The sequence below is a fragment of the Tenrec ecaudatus genome, chromosome 2 (genome assembly GCF_050624435.1).
Source record: "Tenrec ecaudatus isolate mTenEca1 chromosome 2, mTenEca1.hap1, whole genome shotgun sequence".
Taxonomy (NCBI): Eukaryota; Metazoa; Chordata; class Mammalia; order Afrosoricida; family Tenrecidae; genus Tenrec; species Tenrec ecaudatus.
Genome location: NC_134531.1, coordinates 43482495 through 43499207, shown reverse-complemented (window position 1 = coordinate 43499207; position 16713 = coordinate 43482495). Strand labels below are relative to the sequence as shown.

Here is a 16713-nt window from a genome sequence, read left to right as displayed (position 1 = left end):
TGACTTGTTAGAAATGAGTTAAATTGAGTAGCTAATCCATAGTGAGTGGTGTTAAGTGTTTTGTGTATAATTTCCACATTTTGGATGAAAATCATGGACCAATTTCTTTAGACTGAGATTTCACTTAAAATTGTAAATGCTTATTACAGATTTAAATTGGTAATTGCAATTACAGTTAAATTGTAAACAGAACAATAATTTATCAGAATCAGATTTTAAAATAAAATATGTCAGTGAATTATAATTAATACAGGATTGCTTTTTGTCAATGACAGTGTGTTTGGGTTCGATGTACTGTTTAACATATCAAAAAAGAATAAGAAATGGGCCTTGCCTTATAATTTATAATACTGGGGGAAAATGAATGCATATTTCATAATTACAGAATAATTATTAAATGTAAAGAAGGAGCAGCCCTATGTTAGAGTTTGGAACCAAGATTTCCATCTCCGATGATCATTTAATGAAGACAGGGTAGCTCCTTTTATGAAGTTATTGTGTGTAAATTTCCTTAGACCAGTCCCAGAGCAAGATCAAGTGAATGCCAATCAAGTTTAAAGAGTTTTTCTGGATACTATTCTGAAAATTCACATTTTTCGAAGTAGATTTTTTTAAATCTACTTAGAGAGCGTGTGGGAAAGGGAGGGAGAGCAACATATAGCAACCTCTGTGGCCAAGAATTGAAACCTGTGAAGCAGTAGCCTTAAATAATTATGATTTCCCCCACCAGCTCATGCAGCATTTTTAGATTTTTCATGGAAGCAAAAAGGAATATGTCTTCTGAATGCTTAATTGATATACTTTCTGGTTTCCCGTAAGAATATTGCAGTGGCTATTTGGAACAGTGGGTCTCAAATGTGATTCCATATCAGAATCACCTGACGGGCTTATGAAGACACAGATTAATGGGACATCCCTCCCCTCTCCCCCCCACCCCACGCCAGATTTCCTGCTGTGGTAAATCTGGTAAAGTCAGAAATTTTATATTTCTGAATGTTGCCAGGTGTTGCTTATGCAATGACCACAATTTAGGAATATTGGGAATCCTGGCGGCAGCCTGGTGACACGGTTTAGGCTGCTAATCAAAAGGTCGATGTTTTTAACCCATCAGTTGCATCATGGGAGGACCGCATGGCAGTCCATCCGCTGCCATACAGTTTGAGAACCTTGGGGACCCTCTGGACAGTTCTTCTCTGCCCTATGGGGGTTCTGAGCATTGGAATCCACTCAATGGCAATGGGGATTTGGTTTTCTCTAAATATCAAACAACCTTGCAGCCGTATCAAATCCATTTATTATTTAAGGAGGCAGGCAGAGTGTGGTCAAATGGTTTCTAGGTCAGAAGGATGGCAGTCAGATTTCTCCATGATAGATCATTCTGTTTTGTTTTGTTTGATACATCACTCTATTAATGAGTCTAGAAGATAGTTAACCATAATAAATGTGTTTCCATTTTGAACTTCCCGTCATAATCACTTTGGAAGCTACTGAAGATGAAAGCCATGACCTGGCATTATCTACATCATCTAGATGGGTTTTTGACAAATGTGCGCTATCCAGTATTCCTGTTATTGAAATAAAAATGATACTTTCTTTTGCAGAAAGAATTTAACAATGACTGTAAACTGAAGGAGAGAATAGAGGAAAATGGATACAATACCTACGCGTCCTTTAACTGGCAGCACAACGGGAGACAAATGTACGTGGCATTGAATGGAAAGGGAGCCCCCAGGAGAGGACAGAGAACAAGAAGGAAAAACACTTCGGCCCACTTCCTGCCAATGGTGGTGCACTCCTAGAGGAAGCCACTGCTTCCGGGTCAGCAGCACCCAAGGCTCTATTGTCAGGCACGGGTGGCCATCTTCAGGAAGACAGTGGCTCGAAAGGCAAAGACACACTGCTGGCCTGAACAGAAGGAAGACTTGGAAGGGGTTGTGCTCAAGGATTGACCTATGATGTTCTCTTCATTAGTTCAGCATCACGCCTTAGAATCACGATATAAGCAGATCAAATGGGTTGTAAGTGATTTCCAAACAAACAACGTTCTGGCTGGGTTCTTTGTTTAGTTCTTGTTTTTGTCTTGTGTGTGTTTTTTAACCTCTGAGTAGAACTTTAAGGACATGAGGCAATTGGTTGAATGATCTTCGGGGGAGTTATTTATGGAACACGAACTCATATCAAAGACTTTCATTGCTCATTCAAGCCTGGTGACTCAATGAGCAGAAAGACATGCAAGCATTTACTGGAAAGCACTTGGCTCATATCATCGGCACAATCAAAGGCGTTTTGGGTGTGGCATCGTGGAAGAATTGGAAAGGATTAAGAAATATAAACGTGCTAGTGTAAAACTGTTCTAACCAACCAAATAGTATGGTATGCTTGTGCATTCTGCCTTCGTCCCTTTCTTTTTCTTTCTAAGTTATTTATTTAATAGGATGTTAAATATCTTTTGGGGTTTTGAAAAAGTCTCCACAGCAGCTGCCCTCAGATCTATCTTTTTCTGTTTCTTCAGCATGTCATGTGCATGTTCATGACAAAATGTTTTTAAAACTTGGCAAACATTTCAAGAATAAGAGATGGGGTTAGAGAAGTGGCGGAGTGCACGCTGGGCTCTATCAGTCAACTTAACTTGCACTCCTGCAGCAAAATTGACTAAGGCTAAATATGGTGGTGCTGCCTCGTGACCTGAATGAGACCTGTCTGCCACGATTTAAAAATATAATATACCTCTGAGGCTTCCTCTCCAAGAAGTAGACGTAAAGGCCAAATGCTCCTGTTTCTAATACATCAATGAATCTCTATGACTCTACTAAAAGGAGGAAAATTCATGGCAAAAAAAAAAAAGCATTCTAGTAGCCTAGCCTCATTATTCACTAATGATGTTTTCTCATATGTCACAGCAATAAATTATGAAGAGGCTGTCTGCATATATAAAACCCTTTGTAAGTCCTACATAATGCTTCCCCGAACGAACTGTAGAGGAATTTTGTCTGAAGAGCAACTCTCCCACGAGCTTAAACTGAGCAAATAATATATCCTGGTATCTGTGTAATCATCTACTGAGTCCTGTTCAAGCTATATGATCTAGTCTGTACAAAACCAAATAAAGCATATCTTCTGTAAATTTTAAGATCTTCAGAAGGTTCCATCATGTAATCATATCAAGATTCATTTTCTTAGAGCAGGTAAATAAGGAACAGTACATAAGAGTGTACCAGTCATCACCACATTGTATTCCACTAAATAAACACATAAACCTTATTTGCAGTGTCTGTAGTGATAAAATTGTAGTAAAATATTATTTGTTTCAAGTGCTTTAAGTGACATCCATAAGATCATATTGATGCTGCAGTTTTGTCTCCATTTCTTATTTTTAAAGTCTGTTTATTTTTATTGTTTGGACACAGTATTTCGGTACAAAGGAAGACTCACTAAATGTGTCTTCTTACTGAAATTTCACCTCTAGAAAAGCTAATGTATTGTGCTTCTCTTGTAACTTATTTGAGTCAATACTTACCTGGTACTTCCAGTTACTCCTTTATTTTTAAGAATTAGCCTTATTAAGGAATGTTCCCATAATATAATCCCATACAAGGTCACATTCCTGTCAATCCTTAAAAAGCTGAGTAACTCAAAAGGAAACGCCTTGAATGCACAGTGTTTAGGCTTATGGATAAAATTGCTGCTTCTCATGGTCCTGGGGTGTTGACTTGCTTTTTGACAAATAGGATTCTAAAAACGTTTTAATTTTTGTGATGGGAATCTGTATGTTGAATTTTAGTTGGTAAGTGGGTCTGAAAGCTCTCATGTCATACACTCCTATCAGAACCAGCTCTCTTTGTTCTCTAGTTTAAAATAATAATTGAACCTAACACAGAAACAGGACTACCCACAACCAAAATTAAATGTTGGGTGCGACAAATACAGTATTGGATGTCCATTGTCACAGCAAATAGGACACAAACTGGATTCTTATTTCGCATAGCCACTTAGATCGCCTAGGAGACTATGTGTAAACAGTCATCCTTACAGTGCTCAAAACACTAGAATTGCTTCGAGCAAACTGTACCAAAGCTTGCAGACACCAAAAATAGAAAGCATTCCCTCCCTTCCCCCTCTTTTCCCACAAACACATCAAGAGAGATAAAGGCAGAAACCTTTTGCTAAGCAGTAATGAGATTCTCCTGCATTTAAAAATGGCATCCTTTCGCAATCTTGAGATAGAACTCTGGTCCCTTCTGCAGCTGGACTCTGCTACTGAAAGAACAGCGGTTCCAGCTCTTAATGGCTTAAGGTTTTAAATCAATCACTCGATTGAGGTTTGGGGAGCTCTGTCTCTGTGGACAGCGCGGGCCTTGCTCACTGTGCTAAGTCCAGCGGCCACAAACGTGTGTTCACATGAATGCTGGTCTGGGGAGAGTCCTCATCAAGGCCCAGGCTTATTCCCACCCCATCTCCCAAAAGGCTGAACAGTGTATAGTATGTTACGTATAAATAAAACAATAAAAATATTGGGAAAAGTAAAAAAAAAAAAAAAAGAAAGACTGTCCTCTGTTTTATTAGCCTAAAACTATACCTGCTAATAAAGCGTTGTGTGTTTGGCAGGATGTGGTTAAATGCCCCACAGCCCCAAACAACAACAATTGAAAAATGAGAGAAAAAAAATCACTCAAACATTTGCAAGGTTTCTTTAATGTTTTACATGTGTGAGTCAGCTATCCTTACTCTAATAACAACCAAATGCTTTCAATTTTTCCTGGGTATTCAGGTCCACCTAGTTTACACAGTGGATAAAGAAAGGGGAATTGAAACAAGGATGGTGGGTGAAACAACGAAAGGGTTTTGGAAGAAAGCCAGGGGCTGCAGAGTCTGATTTCCAGTGGATGATGGAGGCCCTGTGAGTTTGATTTGTAAAGGGCAGAGAAAAGAAAATACAGAGTAAGGCAAGTCGGGTCCAAAGCCCCAGCTAGGCGATGGACACCGGTTAAACGGATCAGCATTAACGTTGTAGATATCAGAGAATTCAGGGGTGAAAGAGCCGAGGTGGCACAAAGGTTGAAAGATAGGTTGCTAACTGAAATCTGGCCATTCAAAGCCACCCATGGGAGAAAGACACGGCTCCTAGAAGGTCCACGTCTGGAAAACCATGTGGGGAAGTTCCACTCTTGTCACATGAGATTGTTGTGAGTCAAAAGCCTCCAATAATCACAACTTGAAGGCACATAACAATAACAAAAACTATTCAGAATTTATGATTATTCAGAGAAGTAAAATGTATCCTTCACCAGTGAAGGTTTCCCTGGTCTGGATTTGGTGGTGTTACTGTTAGTTGCTGTTAGTGGAGTTTGCACTGACACATGGCAATCCCACATGCAACAGAACTTAGTTTTGTCCCCATGTTGTGCCCCATTCTGCAGTATTTCCTGTGTGTAGTCAAGTCACCGTGTATTTTTGACTGCCTTCCCCAGTACTAGAGCAGACAATGTTCTCCACTTCATAGGTTTTTCATCTGCTAATTTTCAGAACTAGATTGCCAGGCCTTTCTGCGTATTATGGCTCAGTCTGAAACTGCCGCTGAAACCTGTCCACAGTTTGGGATCCTGCTGGTATTGGATGTATACAGTGGCTTGGCTTCCACGGCTGCAGCAACACACAAGACACCAGCATACATCAAGTAGACAGATGGCGGTGCAAAGATTTCTTTACTTAAGAGCAGGATCTATCTCGTGTGGTGGGCCATCAAGTTGACTTTGATGAAGTGTGACCCTGGAGGATCTTGTGAGACTTTCTCATACAGTGTCGTAGGATGCCATCTTTATGGGAGCAGATTGGCAAATCTTGAATTCCATGGAACCACTGCTGGGTGGCAATCATGGGCCTGGGATTAGCAGTTAACCTGTGCCACCAGGGCTCTTCAGGGTATCTCCAGTATTAAAAATTGCATCTTGATGTGTGCATACCATAGTGATTCAGAATTCCCACTGTATCTGGGTCATCAAAACGGTTGAGTTTGACTTCTAAAGTAAAGACTGATGGATGGAAACCACCACCTTCCCCACCCACCCCCGCCCCGAGACCCTTCAGAAAGATAAGCCTGGTCATCACTCGCTGACGGTCTCAGCCCCGAAAGCATCACACATCATTTCCACGCCGCACACATAGGGTTGCCAGGAGTTGCAACCATCTCAACAACAACGAACAACAATTGCCCTACCTGGACCTTGGTAACTTAAACTGTGAGGGAAACTGAGAGAGCTCTCTTCAAAGGCTACTAGAGGGGAAATCACGGAATCTGTGGACTGCATCGGAAATGGAGCACAAGTCAACTAACACCTCCTCATAGATAGTCATTTCCTCATCTCTCAGATTGCCTCAAGTTGTTTGCTTCCGTTTGCCTCTAGTTTGCTTTTTCTGACTCCAAAATGCAACCCCCCAAACCTCTTTTTCACTGGTTCCCCAATTAAGCATCCTGGAGATTACTCATGAGTCACGCTCAAGTTACCTACCAACCTCTAAACCAATTGGTGGTTAAGGTGCATGTATGGTCATTGTTTCGGCAGTCTTCAGTCCACCTGAACACAGAGCAACTCTGAACTACACAGTGAAGCTGGGGAAGACTAGGCTCCACAGGAAAAGGGCGGTCTTAGGCAGGTACAAAGCAGTGATTGCTACCACATTTATTTCAGTGAGACTTGATTAAACAGACTGCTTTTAATCTTACATTGTTCAGTATTTCCAAGTAATCTTACCAATTAGCACCAACCAGAGGGTTCAAGAACTTATTTTAAACTGCATATTTTAAAAGACAAAAATTTTACTCGTTGGTTTTGCTTTAGCATTTTAAGTGAAGAATAGAGACCCAAATTAGCCAATCTCACTGTAGTTTACAAACTGCATACAATGATAACTGGGATGAATGCAAATTTGCTGAATATGTGGGCCCTCTAATATTTCAACTTACACCACAATATGAAACTCATTAAAAGCATTTATTTAAGTCTTTGCCCAAGAATATGTATCATTATATTAAAATATTACAGCATAGAAGGAAAAATACTCATCTAACCACATTATTATGTTAATAATTTAGGAAGCAGAAAAAGGGAGAAAACCCCCACTTTTTTATATTCCTGTCTTGTGTTCATTCATAATCATAGAGAAGAAAAACTTTATAACCTGCATATATCATTCCTTTAGCTATTGGGGAGAACATAAAACACAACATGTCCCTTTCTATGAATAATCTATTGTGAATATCATAGTAAAAATCATATATATTTAAAATAGAATAATCATGATCAAATTAATGAGATGAAAGGGATTGGACTCATTACTAAGTGGCTAATGATGAACGTTTCCGGGTGCCTGTTTCATGATAGTAACCAAAGACAACAATCCCATACTCACAGAGGAAAGCCATATGCCACCCATGCATGCATGTGGCATGTATTATCTTACACATTATTATCCTCCACAAGAGTCTATGTTCATTTTTAATAAAGGCACTTGCATCCTCTGGAGATGAGCACAGCAAATGAAGAATCAAAACACCTCGTGTTCCTCATTACAGCTGTGGATTGAACATACGCCTTCGGACAACTAAGGCAGTGACCCGAGTTACAGAGGAACTAACTACAGTCTGGCCTTCACCCTTCTAAAATTTGGTTCTAATTACCTTATATACATCTGAAACGCTTAAGTCATCTTACAATTTAAAATTTTATTTCGTTATCATTTCTGTGGTCAATGTAAGCTGCTGACAATACAAATATTCTTATAGACATCGTTTAAAGGGAAGTAAATTAAAACCAGTGTTTCATGAGATATTCTGAATTTTAAAAAGAGCGGGTTTTTATGGAGAGGGCAACAATTGGGGCTAAGAGGTCACTTATCAATTCAGTTCAACATTAACAATATCTTAAAATGACTGATATTTAAACAGTAAGCTCTTCAAGTCTCATATTTTCCACAGTGAAATGATTAATGTGAACATGCATGAATGCTATTTAAGCCAATATATATAAATATGATATTTTAGGAAGCTTTCTGATTGAGAAACATAGATAAATACTGAGTAATGGCATTACATGAAAGTAAAGATACAAGCACTATCTAACTTACTTTCCAGATAATAGTGACATCACTAGGGTTGGTGTGATCCAGTGCGGTAGCTCATCGTGTCACTTTCTGGTAGGCAGGTTGGTGGCAAACCCCACCCCTGTGACAAAATGACCCAGCCCCAAGCTGCCCGATCCCCCAAAATTCCACACAGCAACTTCCTTCTTGCATTGGGCCTTTTATTCGCCAATGGCAGAGAGAAGGTGGGGTGGATTACCACACTGAGTGATGAGTGACATCACCCATAATGATACCACTAGCTTGACAGCAGCTCTACCAACCACACCAACCAGATTGTTGTCACTGTCACCACCACAGGCACTGGGGTAACTTGTGTCATCTCTTCTGACAACATCAGAGCATGTGGCCTGAACTCCCTGAGCCCTCTACTGTTGCCATTGCCTGATACATTAGATACGGACTTAGACGTGCCTTCGGCAATGCAGGCTCAGTGGGAAAAAAAAATTGTCATACAGGAAAAAAAGTAAAACTAGATAAGATTTATAAGTCAGTATCCACTTCATTTTACCCAAAGAAAGTGCTGCATTTTATCTACTAAGTCCCTTTGTTAGACTGGGTTGACTAGAGAAACAAATTCAGAGACACTCATATATGTGTAAGAGAGAACTTTATATCACAGAGAAATTGTATATTGAGAGAATATCCCAGCCCACTCAAGATCAAGTCCATAAGACTGACATTTGGCCTATATGTCAGAAACTAGTCCATAAATTCGTCTTCATGCTCACACAGCACATACAATGATGCCAAATGCAAGAAGATCACAGGCCGATGGGTGGAAAGTCATGTGGAGTCAATGTCAGTAGAAGCATCTCAATGCTGGTTCCTCCAGCTCTCTGAGTGTGCCTCCTTAATAGGAAGATGAACCAGACATAGAATGTGGTTCATCTCCAGGGAGAAAGAGAGGAAGGTCCCAGAATCCTCATGAGAACGTCATGCCCACAAGAAAGCATCATCTGTTACTGTAGCAAAAAGAACTAGTCAATATTCAACATTTTAATGGGTAGCATATGAACAAGAATCAATGGTGCTAATAGAAGTTCAAGCTTCACTGAAAACATTTGCCAGAAACAAGGCTCCAGGAATTGCTGGAATATCAAGTGAAACATTTCAGTAAACTGATGAAGCACTGGAAGCACTTACTTGTCTCTGCCAGGAAACTTGGTAGACAGCTTCTTTGGCCAACTGAGTGGAAGAGATTTTTGTACCCATTCTAAAGAAAGATGACTTAGCCAAATGCTCAAATGATAGAATAATATCATTGATACTGCATGGAAGTAATATTTTGCTGAAGACCATCTAACAATGGTTGTAGCAGTGCATAGATTGTCAGGGAGCTTCCAGGCAGGCGACATTCAGAAGAGGATTTAGAACAAGGGATATCATTGCTAATAGCAGATAAATCTCGGATAAAAGCAGAGAATACTAGAAAGATGTTACCTTGAGTTTTATTGACTCTACCAAGGCATTTGACTTTGTGGATCATAACAAATGATGGGTAGCCTCGAGAAGAATGAGAATTCCAGGAAACTTCATTGTGTTCATACCGAACTAGTAAATGGATCAAGAAGCAGTTGTGCAAACAGAATGAAGGATTCAGGGCTGCATCCTCTCTCCATAACACTTGATCTGTATGCAGAGCAAGTAACCAGAGAAGCTGGATTATATGAAGAGGATTACAGAATTAGGATTAGAAGAAGGTTTATTAGCAACATTCGATATGCAAACGACACTACCTTGTTTGCTTATAGAGAGGAGGACTTGAAGCACTTGCTGAAGAAAGATCAAGGATTGAAGCCTTCAGTACAGATTACAACATTGCAAAGAAAAGCAAAATCTCATGCTTAAATCTATGGAAAGAGGACCTGCAAATGAACTGTGGGTTTCCACTGTCATCCAAAGCTTCTGTTTACATTTTAAACTTTGATATCATTCCCTCTTTCAGATTTATTATTTACAATTCTTGGATCACACAGGCTGATGTGCTTCTTCCATGTGGACTCAGTGGCCACCTCACTAAGATGATTGCTTATTTTAAGACCCCAGATACGATTCTTCTTGATAGCTGGGCACCATCTGATTTCTTCACCACACTTTTCTGTAGTACCTCGAGTAGGGTCATGTCATAAGGGCAAATTGTCCTTAGATTGGGGTTGGAATTAAGTTCACGCCCAAATCCATTCATATGTCTATGGTTTATATATGTTATAAATTTATGGTAGAAAATTTTATCAGTCATCCCTCTAGGGTATAAGATAGTTCTATTGATAGTGCCATTAACTCAGCCAATAATACAGAACCTAAAACACTATTAAGCAAAGGAAAGTTATCCAAATATTGTCTGGTATTCAGACTGCAGTACTTGATTTGTTGACTTGTATAAAGTTAAACTATTAAATGATTGAACAGTATTTACAGAAACCATGGGGACTGGTAGTAGGGAAAAACTCTCCTTAACACTCATTCACAAAGGCAGGGCCAAACTGTTGGTTGGGTTCTTTAGGGAAGCAAACTCGGTGACACTTGTATGTGTTGCATATAGAACAAGATTTACATCAAGACATGGCTTACGCCATTGTGGAAATAGATCAATCTAGACTGGTTCAAGTCAGGATTCTCCTAACTCATGGATTTTAATAATAGGAAACAAAATGATAAAACAAAATAATAGAGACAGCAGGGGTACAGTCTACTGGCTGCAGAGGTCTGAAGTAGGCCCAAACCATCCATTGCTTGTAGTCCACTGACAACTCCTGGGGTTGGCAAGAATGCAACAAGAGATTGAGGGAGAGCCAGCTCCAGCAGAATGTGAAGGGCCAAAAAGTTTGATTCTGAGTGGTGTCTCCATCGTATACAGAAAAGGACCGAGGTGATAGTATCAGGCTGCGATCTAATAGAGAAGTTGGGCTTTCCCTAACCCAGGCACGTCTAGTTGGCAGTGTCTAGCAACCACAACAAGACCACAGCTTCTTCGCAAAAACATTTCTCTACATTTTTGTTCATCTATTTTCTGACAAGGCTTTCCAGATAATAGTTTGAGTAAGACATTTCAGACACATTCATCCTGCGAATTCTAGGAATGCATTTTCCCAGAAATCTACTTATCCACCAACTCCTCAGTTGTTTGCTCAAGAATGATTTCTGTTCATAATTTATCGATAGTTCAGACTGAAAGTCTGAAGGTTTGGGTTTGACTTTCTACTTGCACATCCCCCTCTTTATCAAGCACCAGTAAGGGGGATGAAAACAACATAAAATTGAGTGGTTTTTCTTCTAAAAGGACTTTGTCCACTTTTCTGAAAAGCTTTGGTTAATTTGGATTTGTTTCCTTCATGCTACTGAACTATAGGCTTCATCTCAGGGTGATGGTATCAGCAGGCAAGGCCATACGGGGCTTGGGGGATGAGGCCAAATTCAGAATGAAATTCATAACAAAAGGTCCATGAAGAATACCCAGGGAAACAAGGCGCGTTCTCTTCATTCATCTCATAATGATTTTAACAATAGAACTCAAAGTAAAAGAAGGCACAGGCACGTGATAAAATGTTACATTAGAATGTAGGGTCACTTTTATTTTTTGTTTCTCTTTTTCTTTTTGGACAATATTACTCTGCATAGTGAGTGGACTGGAAAAGTAAAATCATGTAGGTAGTACTTCTGGAATCAGTCCCAACTGGAGAGCGATACCATCATCATTTAGTCCTCGAAGACTTTTAAATATATATATATATTCTTAGGAGTTAATACATATAGCATCCCATAGTTCAATCACATCAAGCAAAATTGTATAATTGCTAGCACAGTCCGATTCCAAACATTCCTTTTTTCCCTGGCTCCTTGTCATCATCTTCCTTTTACGCCCCACAATACTGTACACATCCCCCCACCCTCCAAAACCCGTATTCTGCTTGCTGTCCCTCTAGGTTCATCAATCCAGGATTCCTAGACAGAAATATAGAAAGCCATATAACACAACTTGTTAAAGACTTTTTTAAGCTATAAAAATATTCTTTGGTACATTGGATTAAATGTTGGCAGTAGTTTAATAATTCAGGGTGAATAATATTAGAGACCATAGAGGCAACAAGAGAGTGTGTCAGAGATCTTCCCTTAATTATCTCACGCAGAGTCAGTTTGTGGGATCCTAGAGGGGTAAGCCTTCAGCTCACAAAGGCTAAAGGAAGACCTTGAATCAAGTATCAATTAGGCTTCTCAGAAAGCTTGGATAATTGAATTTTTATTATGACATTAGCCCTTTCCACTAGGCCAGAAAATTGGATGTCATGGGGCAACATACTCTCTGAACAAGTCCATATTTCTTGAATTGATTGATAAATGAAACTGATTATTCTATTAGTACAAAGAGTCTTGTTTTCAAGTAGTTTCTTAGCTCCAAAGGCCATAGTTGCACGGCAGCAATGGAAAGCCTGAACCCAATTAAAAATCTACAAATATTCACTAATCCATATTTATAGCCACTGTAGACTAGGAGTCCTGGTAGCATAGTGAAGTATGCACTGGGCTAGTAACTTCAGGGTCAAGAGTTCCAATTCACCAGATACTCAATTAAAGAAAGATAACGTTTGCGACACCTTGGAAACTCACAGAGGCACTTCTAATCTGCCAAGTAAGGACTCTGTGAGTCAGAATCAGCTTGACAGCAGTGAGTTTTAGAGTTTTTCAAGAATGGGATCTCAATGACATTCAATCATAGGCCCAGGGAGTAAGGGGTTTTGTCTGGATGGGACTAAGATGTTTTCTAGGATTGTGATAAAGACAATAGGACAATGGATGGCAACATATTAGGCAGATGCAAAAAAGAATTTCTTTAAGATCTCAATCATTTATTTCATTCTAAATTATGAATGACACTTAATCGGAAACCTGTCCAACCCAAATATTTGGTTTATTCTATGATGGTGATATCACATTAATAATTTAGTGTCAGGATCATGATTTTTAAAAACTGTGCTATTCCATTTTTCAAGTGTTTAAGTTGGGATCAATTATTGATGCATTAAGTGTTTTCTGATGTTAATTCACAAAGGCTGGGCCATCAGTACACAAGTTCAAGGGGTCGTTTTCTTTTTTTTATAAAGATTAGAAGCAACTTTTTTTTCAGCTTCTCAATGAGCAAGAGTGTTTCAGTTCGTAATAAGCCTTTCAGCTTGTGAGCTTGTATTTTTATTATAAAATTTTCAGAAGGGTGTATAAAATGTATATATCATTAACGTTCCATGTTTATGGAAGTCCAAAAGAGATGAAAACCCTCTGTTTTATACTGTCTTAAATCTGGGATGAAAATAACACATATCAGGTTACCTCAAAGAAATGCAGCATCATAAAAAGAAGAAGATAATTACAAAATCTAGTAAAAACTAAAATAACAGCAAAAGGGGGGGAAAACAACAACAAAAAATCAACAAGCAAAGGAACTCAGCACAAAATTTGATGAAGGATAAAGAAACAAAAACACATAGCAGGAAATGACAGCACCAAGCCCACACAGAGTGAAAACAACACAGAAGGATCTGTTAACTGAGAGGAACGGACGGGTTAAGAGACAGGACCCCTTACTATGCTGCTTACAAGTTACACAAATTAGGAGCGCAGGAGAAAAGCAAATCTCCGATAGAATAAACTTCCAGGCAAAAGTCATCACGAGAGCAGAAAAGAAGGGCATTTTATAACTGTTAAGGGGACATTCGACCAAGAAGATATAATTTATAAACATGCAAAAGACCCTCAAAATACATTAATGGAACATTTTTAGAGTTGCAGCGAAAGAAAGACAATAAAATTATAACAGGAGGAGACATCCATACCCTACTATTGAGGAAGGGCAGCTCATTAGGGAAATTCTTAGAAAAGGTACAGAAGAATTAAGCAACACAATTAGCCCTCTCAGCATCCCAGACACGACAGAACCCCACACCCAAGAGCAGAACAGCATGCGTTCTTTCTAGAGCATGTGCATGAAACATTCTGCAGATTAGATCGGATCTACACCAGCCCACAAAGCAAGCCTTAATAAAATTGAAAATTTTGAGATATTACAAAACATTTTTTCATACTACATGCCAAAAAAAAAACAAACTAAAAATCAACAATAAGACAAACAAAAGAGGAAAAAATCAAAAGCTGAAATGGATACAGAAAAACAGCTTGTTTTAAAATTATTGGGTGAATAAAAAACTTTTGGGTAATTGAAGAAATAAAGAATAAAATTAAAGCACTCCTTGAAAATGAAAATATGAAATACCAGAGTCTTTGGAACACAGCAAAAGTTGGACTCACAGGGCAATTTGTAGAGATAAGTGCACACGTAGAAAGAAGAGAGAATTGGGATGCACCTCTTAAACTGACATCTTCAACAATTAGAATGAAACTTAACTTCAAAATAAAACTTCAGTCACCAGAAGAAAAGAAACAGTAAAAATGAGCGAGAGCTCTTGGCAAACAGAAACAACACATAAAAATAAATAAGATAATAAAAACAGGAAAAAGCAAGCAGTTGGTTCTTTGGAAGGATAAAAAATTGACAAACTACTTAAAGGAAAAAAAAAAGAAGTTGCAAATATAAAAAATGATATGAAAAGGTGACATCATAACAAAACCTAGTGAATTAAAAAGTATTGTAACAAAATTCTATGAAAGTCTATGTTCCACCAAATTTGAACCATTAGATGAAATGGATAAACTTCTAAAAACACAACATCTGCACAAACTAAAGTAGAAAACTAACAGGCCTATGTAACAACAGAATAAATAAATCAGGTCATTTTAAAAGTTCCAGCACAATAAAAGTCCAGGACCGATCGCTTCACCAGGGCATCTACCAAGCATGCAGAGATGACTTGACACAAATTCCATAACAACTGTCTCAGAATATGCAAGAAGAAGAAGAAAAACAGCAAACTACTGAGCTCATTTTATGTAGTGGGCATAACCCTGATATTAAAACTAGAGAAAGACCAGAATAAAAAATTAACAAAATAGACAATTACAAATTAATGTCCCTTATGAACAGAGATGCAAAAAACTCTCAACAAAAATCCTGGTCAATAGAATTCAACAATATATATTTAAAAGATGCAACATGATTAAGTGGAATTCATGCCAATGATTCCAGAATGGTAGAAAATTAGAGAAATAAACCATGCAATCCACCATCTAAAGACAACAAAAGATAAGAACTATCTGATCATATCAATTGATGCCGAAATGGCATTCGACAAAAAACAACACTTATTCTTTGTAAAAACACTCAGCAAAATAGGAATAGAAGGGAATTTTTTCAACACAATAAAGGTCATACATGCAAAACAATGGGCCAACATCTCACTCAATTGGGAGGGATTGTAAACATTTCCTTTCAAAAGAAGAAAAGAAAAAGATGCTCTTTATCTTCACTTTTAGTCAACATCATGCTAAAAGTCTCAGAGCTGTTTGACAACAAAAAGAAACTGAAGGCATCCAAGTTGACAAAGAAGAAGTAAAATTCTCCTTATTGGCACATAAAAGGATTTGATAGTTACATACCTCAAAGACTAAAAGAAATGCTGGAAAAAATAGGAGATTTGACAATATAACAGGGTCTAAGGTCAACATATTAAAAAAAATCACCAATTGCATTTCTGTACACTAATGAAGAGTTCTGAAAAGGCAGTACCGTTTGTTTTTGGTATTAACACAAAGATGAAAATACTTAGGCATCAAAGATGAAATTATTGGCAATACATCTCACTAAAGAAACAAAAGACTTGTACAAAGAAAACTATTTTTAAGACACTAGTACAAGAAACCAAGAGACCTACATAAATGGAAGAATGCTCCATGCTAATAGATAAGAAGGTTTAATATTCTAAAAATATCAATACTACCCAAAGCAATCCATAAATATAAAAGGCAATTCCAGTCCAGATCCCAACTTCATTCTCTTAAGAAATGGAGAAAATAATTGCTAACTTCACATGTAGAAGAAAGAGACATGGGATAAGCAAATAACTACTTAGAAAGAACAAAGGGGACCTCTCATTTTGCAAACACAAAACCAATTACACAGCCAAAACAGTCAGAACAACCTGCTACTGGTCCAATGGCAGATCCTTGGACTAATGGAGCAGAATAGAGAACCCAGAGATACATCCATCTGCTTGCAGATAACCTTTGAAGTGTTTCCCCAAGCTTCCGCCCTCCTTAGTATTTCTGTGTGTCCTGAAAGCCATGATTTGTTTGCTTTCATTTGGTGAAATCAACAATTTGCCTGGAATGTAAGACCTCAGAGGTCCTCTGAATTCTCTATTGTCCGCATGTTCTTCATGAAGACTTACACTCTTCACAGGTATTAACAAATGCTAATTACTGTTATAGGCTGACGATTTCTTTTTGGTAGAGTAACATTTTTATAATATTGTGTTTTCCCTGAATCTATATTTCTTCACAGACTCAAATTATATGGTTGTACATTCCTCATTACATTTACTGCTAATTATTTTTATAATTTTGATTCATGTATGGTTATATTTTTCATTATACGTTGAGACTGTCTATGAGATTATGTAATGTTAAATT

The 16713-nt window shown here is 38.2% G+C and overlaps 1 protein-coding gene across 1 annotated transcript in view; it reads left to right on the top strand.

Moving 5' to 3' along the window:
• The window catches only part of FGF10 (fibroblast growth factor 10), a 98645-nt gene extending 95384 nt beyond the window's left edge, over positions 1-3261 (top strand). Inside the window, exon 3 of the mRNA XM_075541014.1 lies at positions 1602-3261. Within this exon, the coding sequence (XP_075397129.1) occupies positions 1602-1799 (198 nt within the window). The 3' untranslated portion in view covers positions 1800-3261. The remainder of the gene's footprint in view (positions 1-1601) is intronic.
• The last annotated feature ends 13452 nt before the right edge of the window (positions 3262-16713 follow it).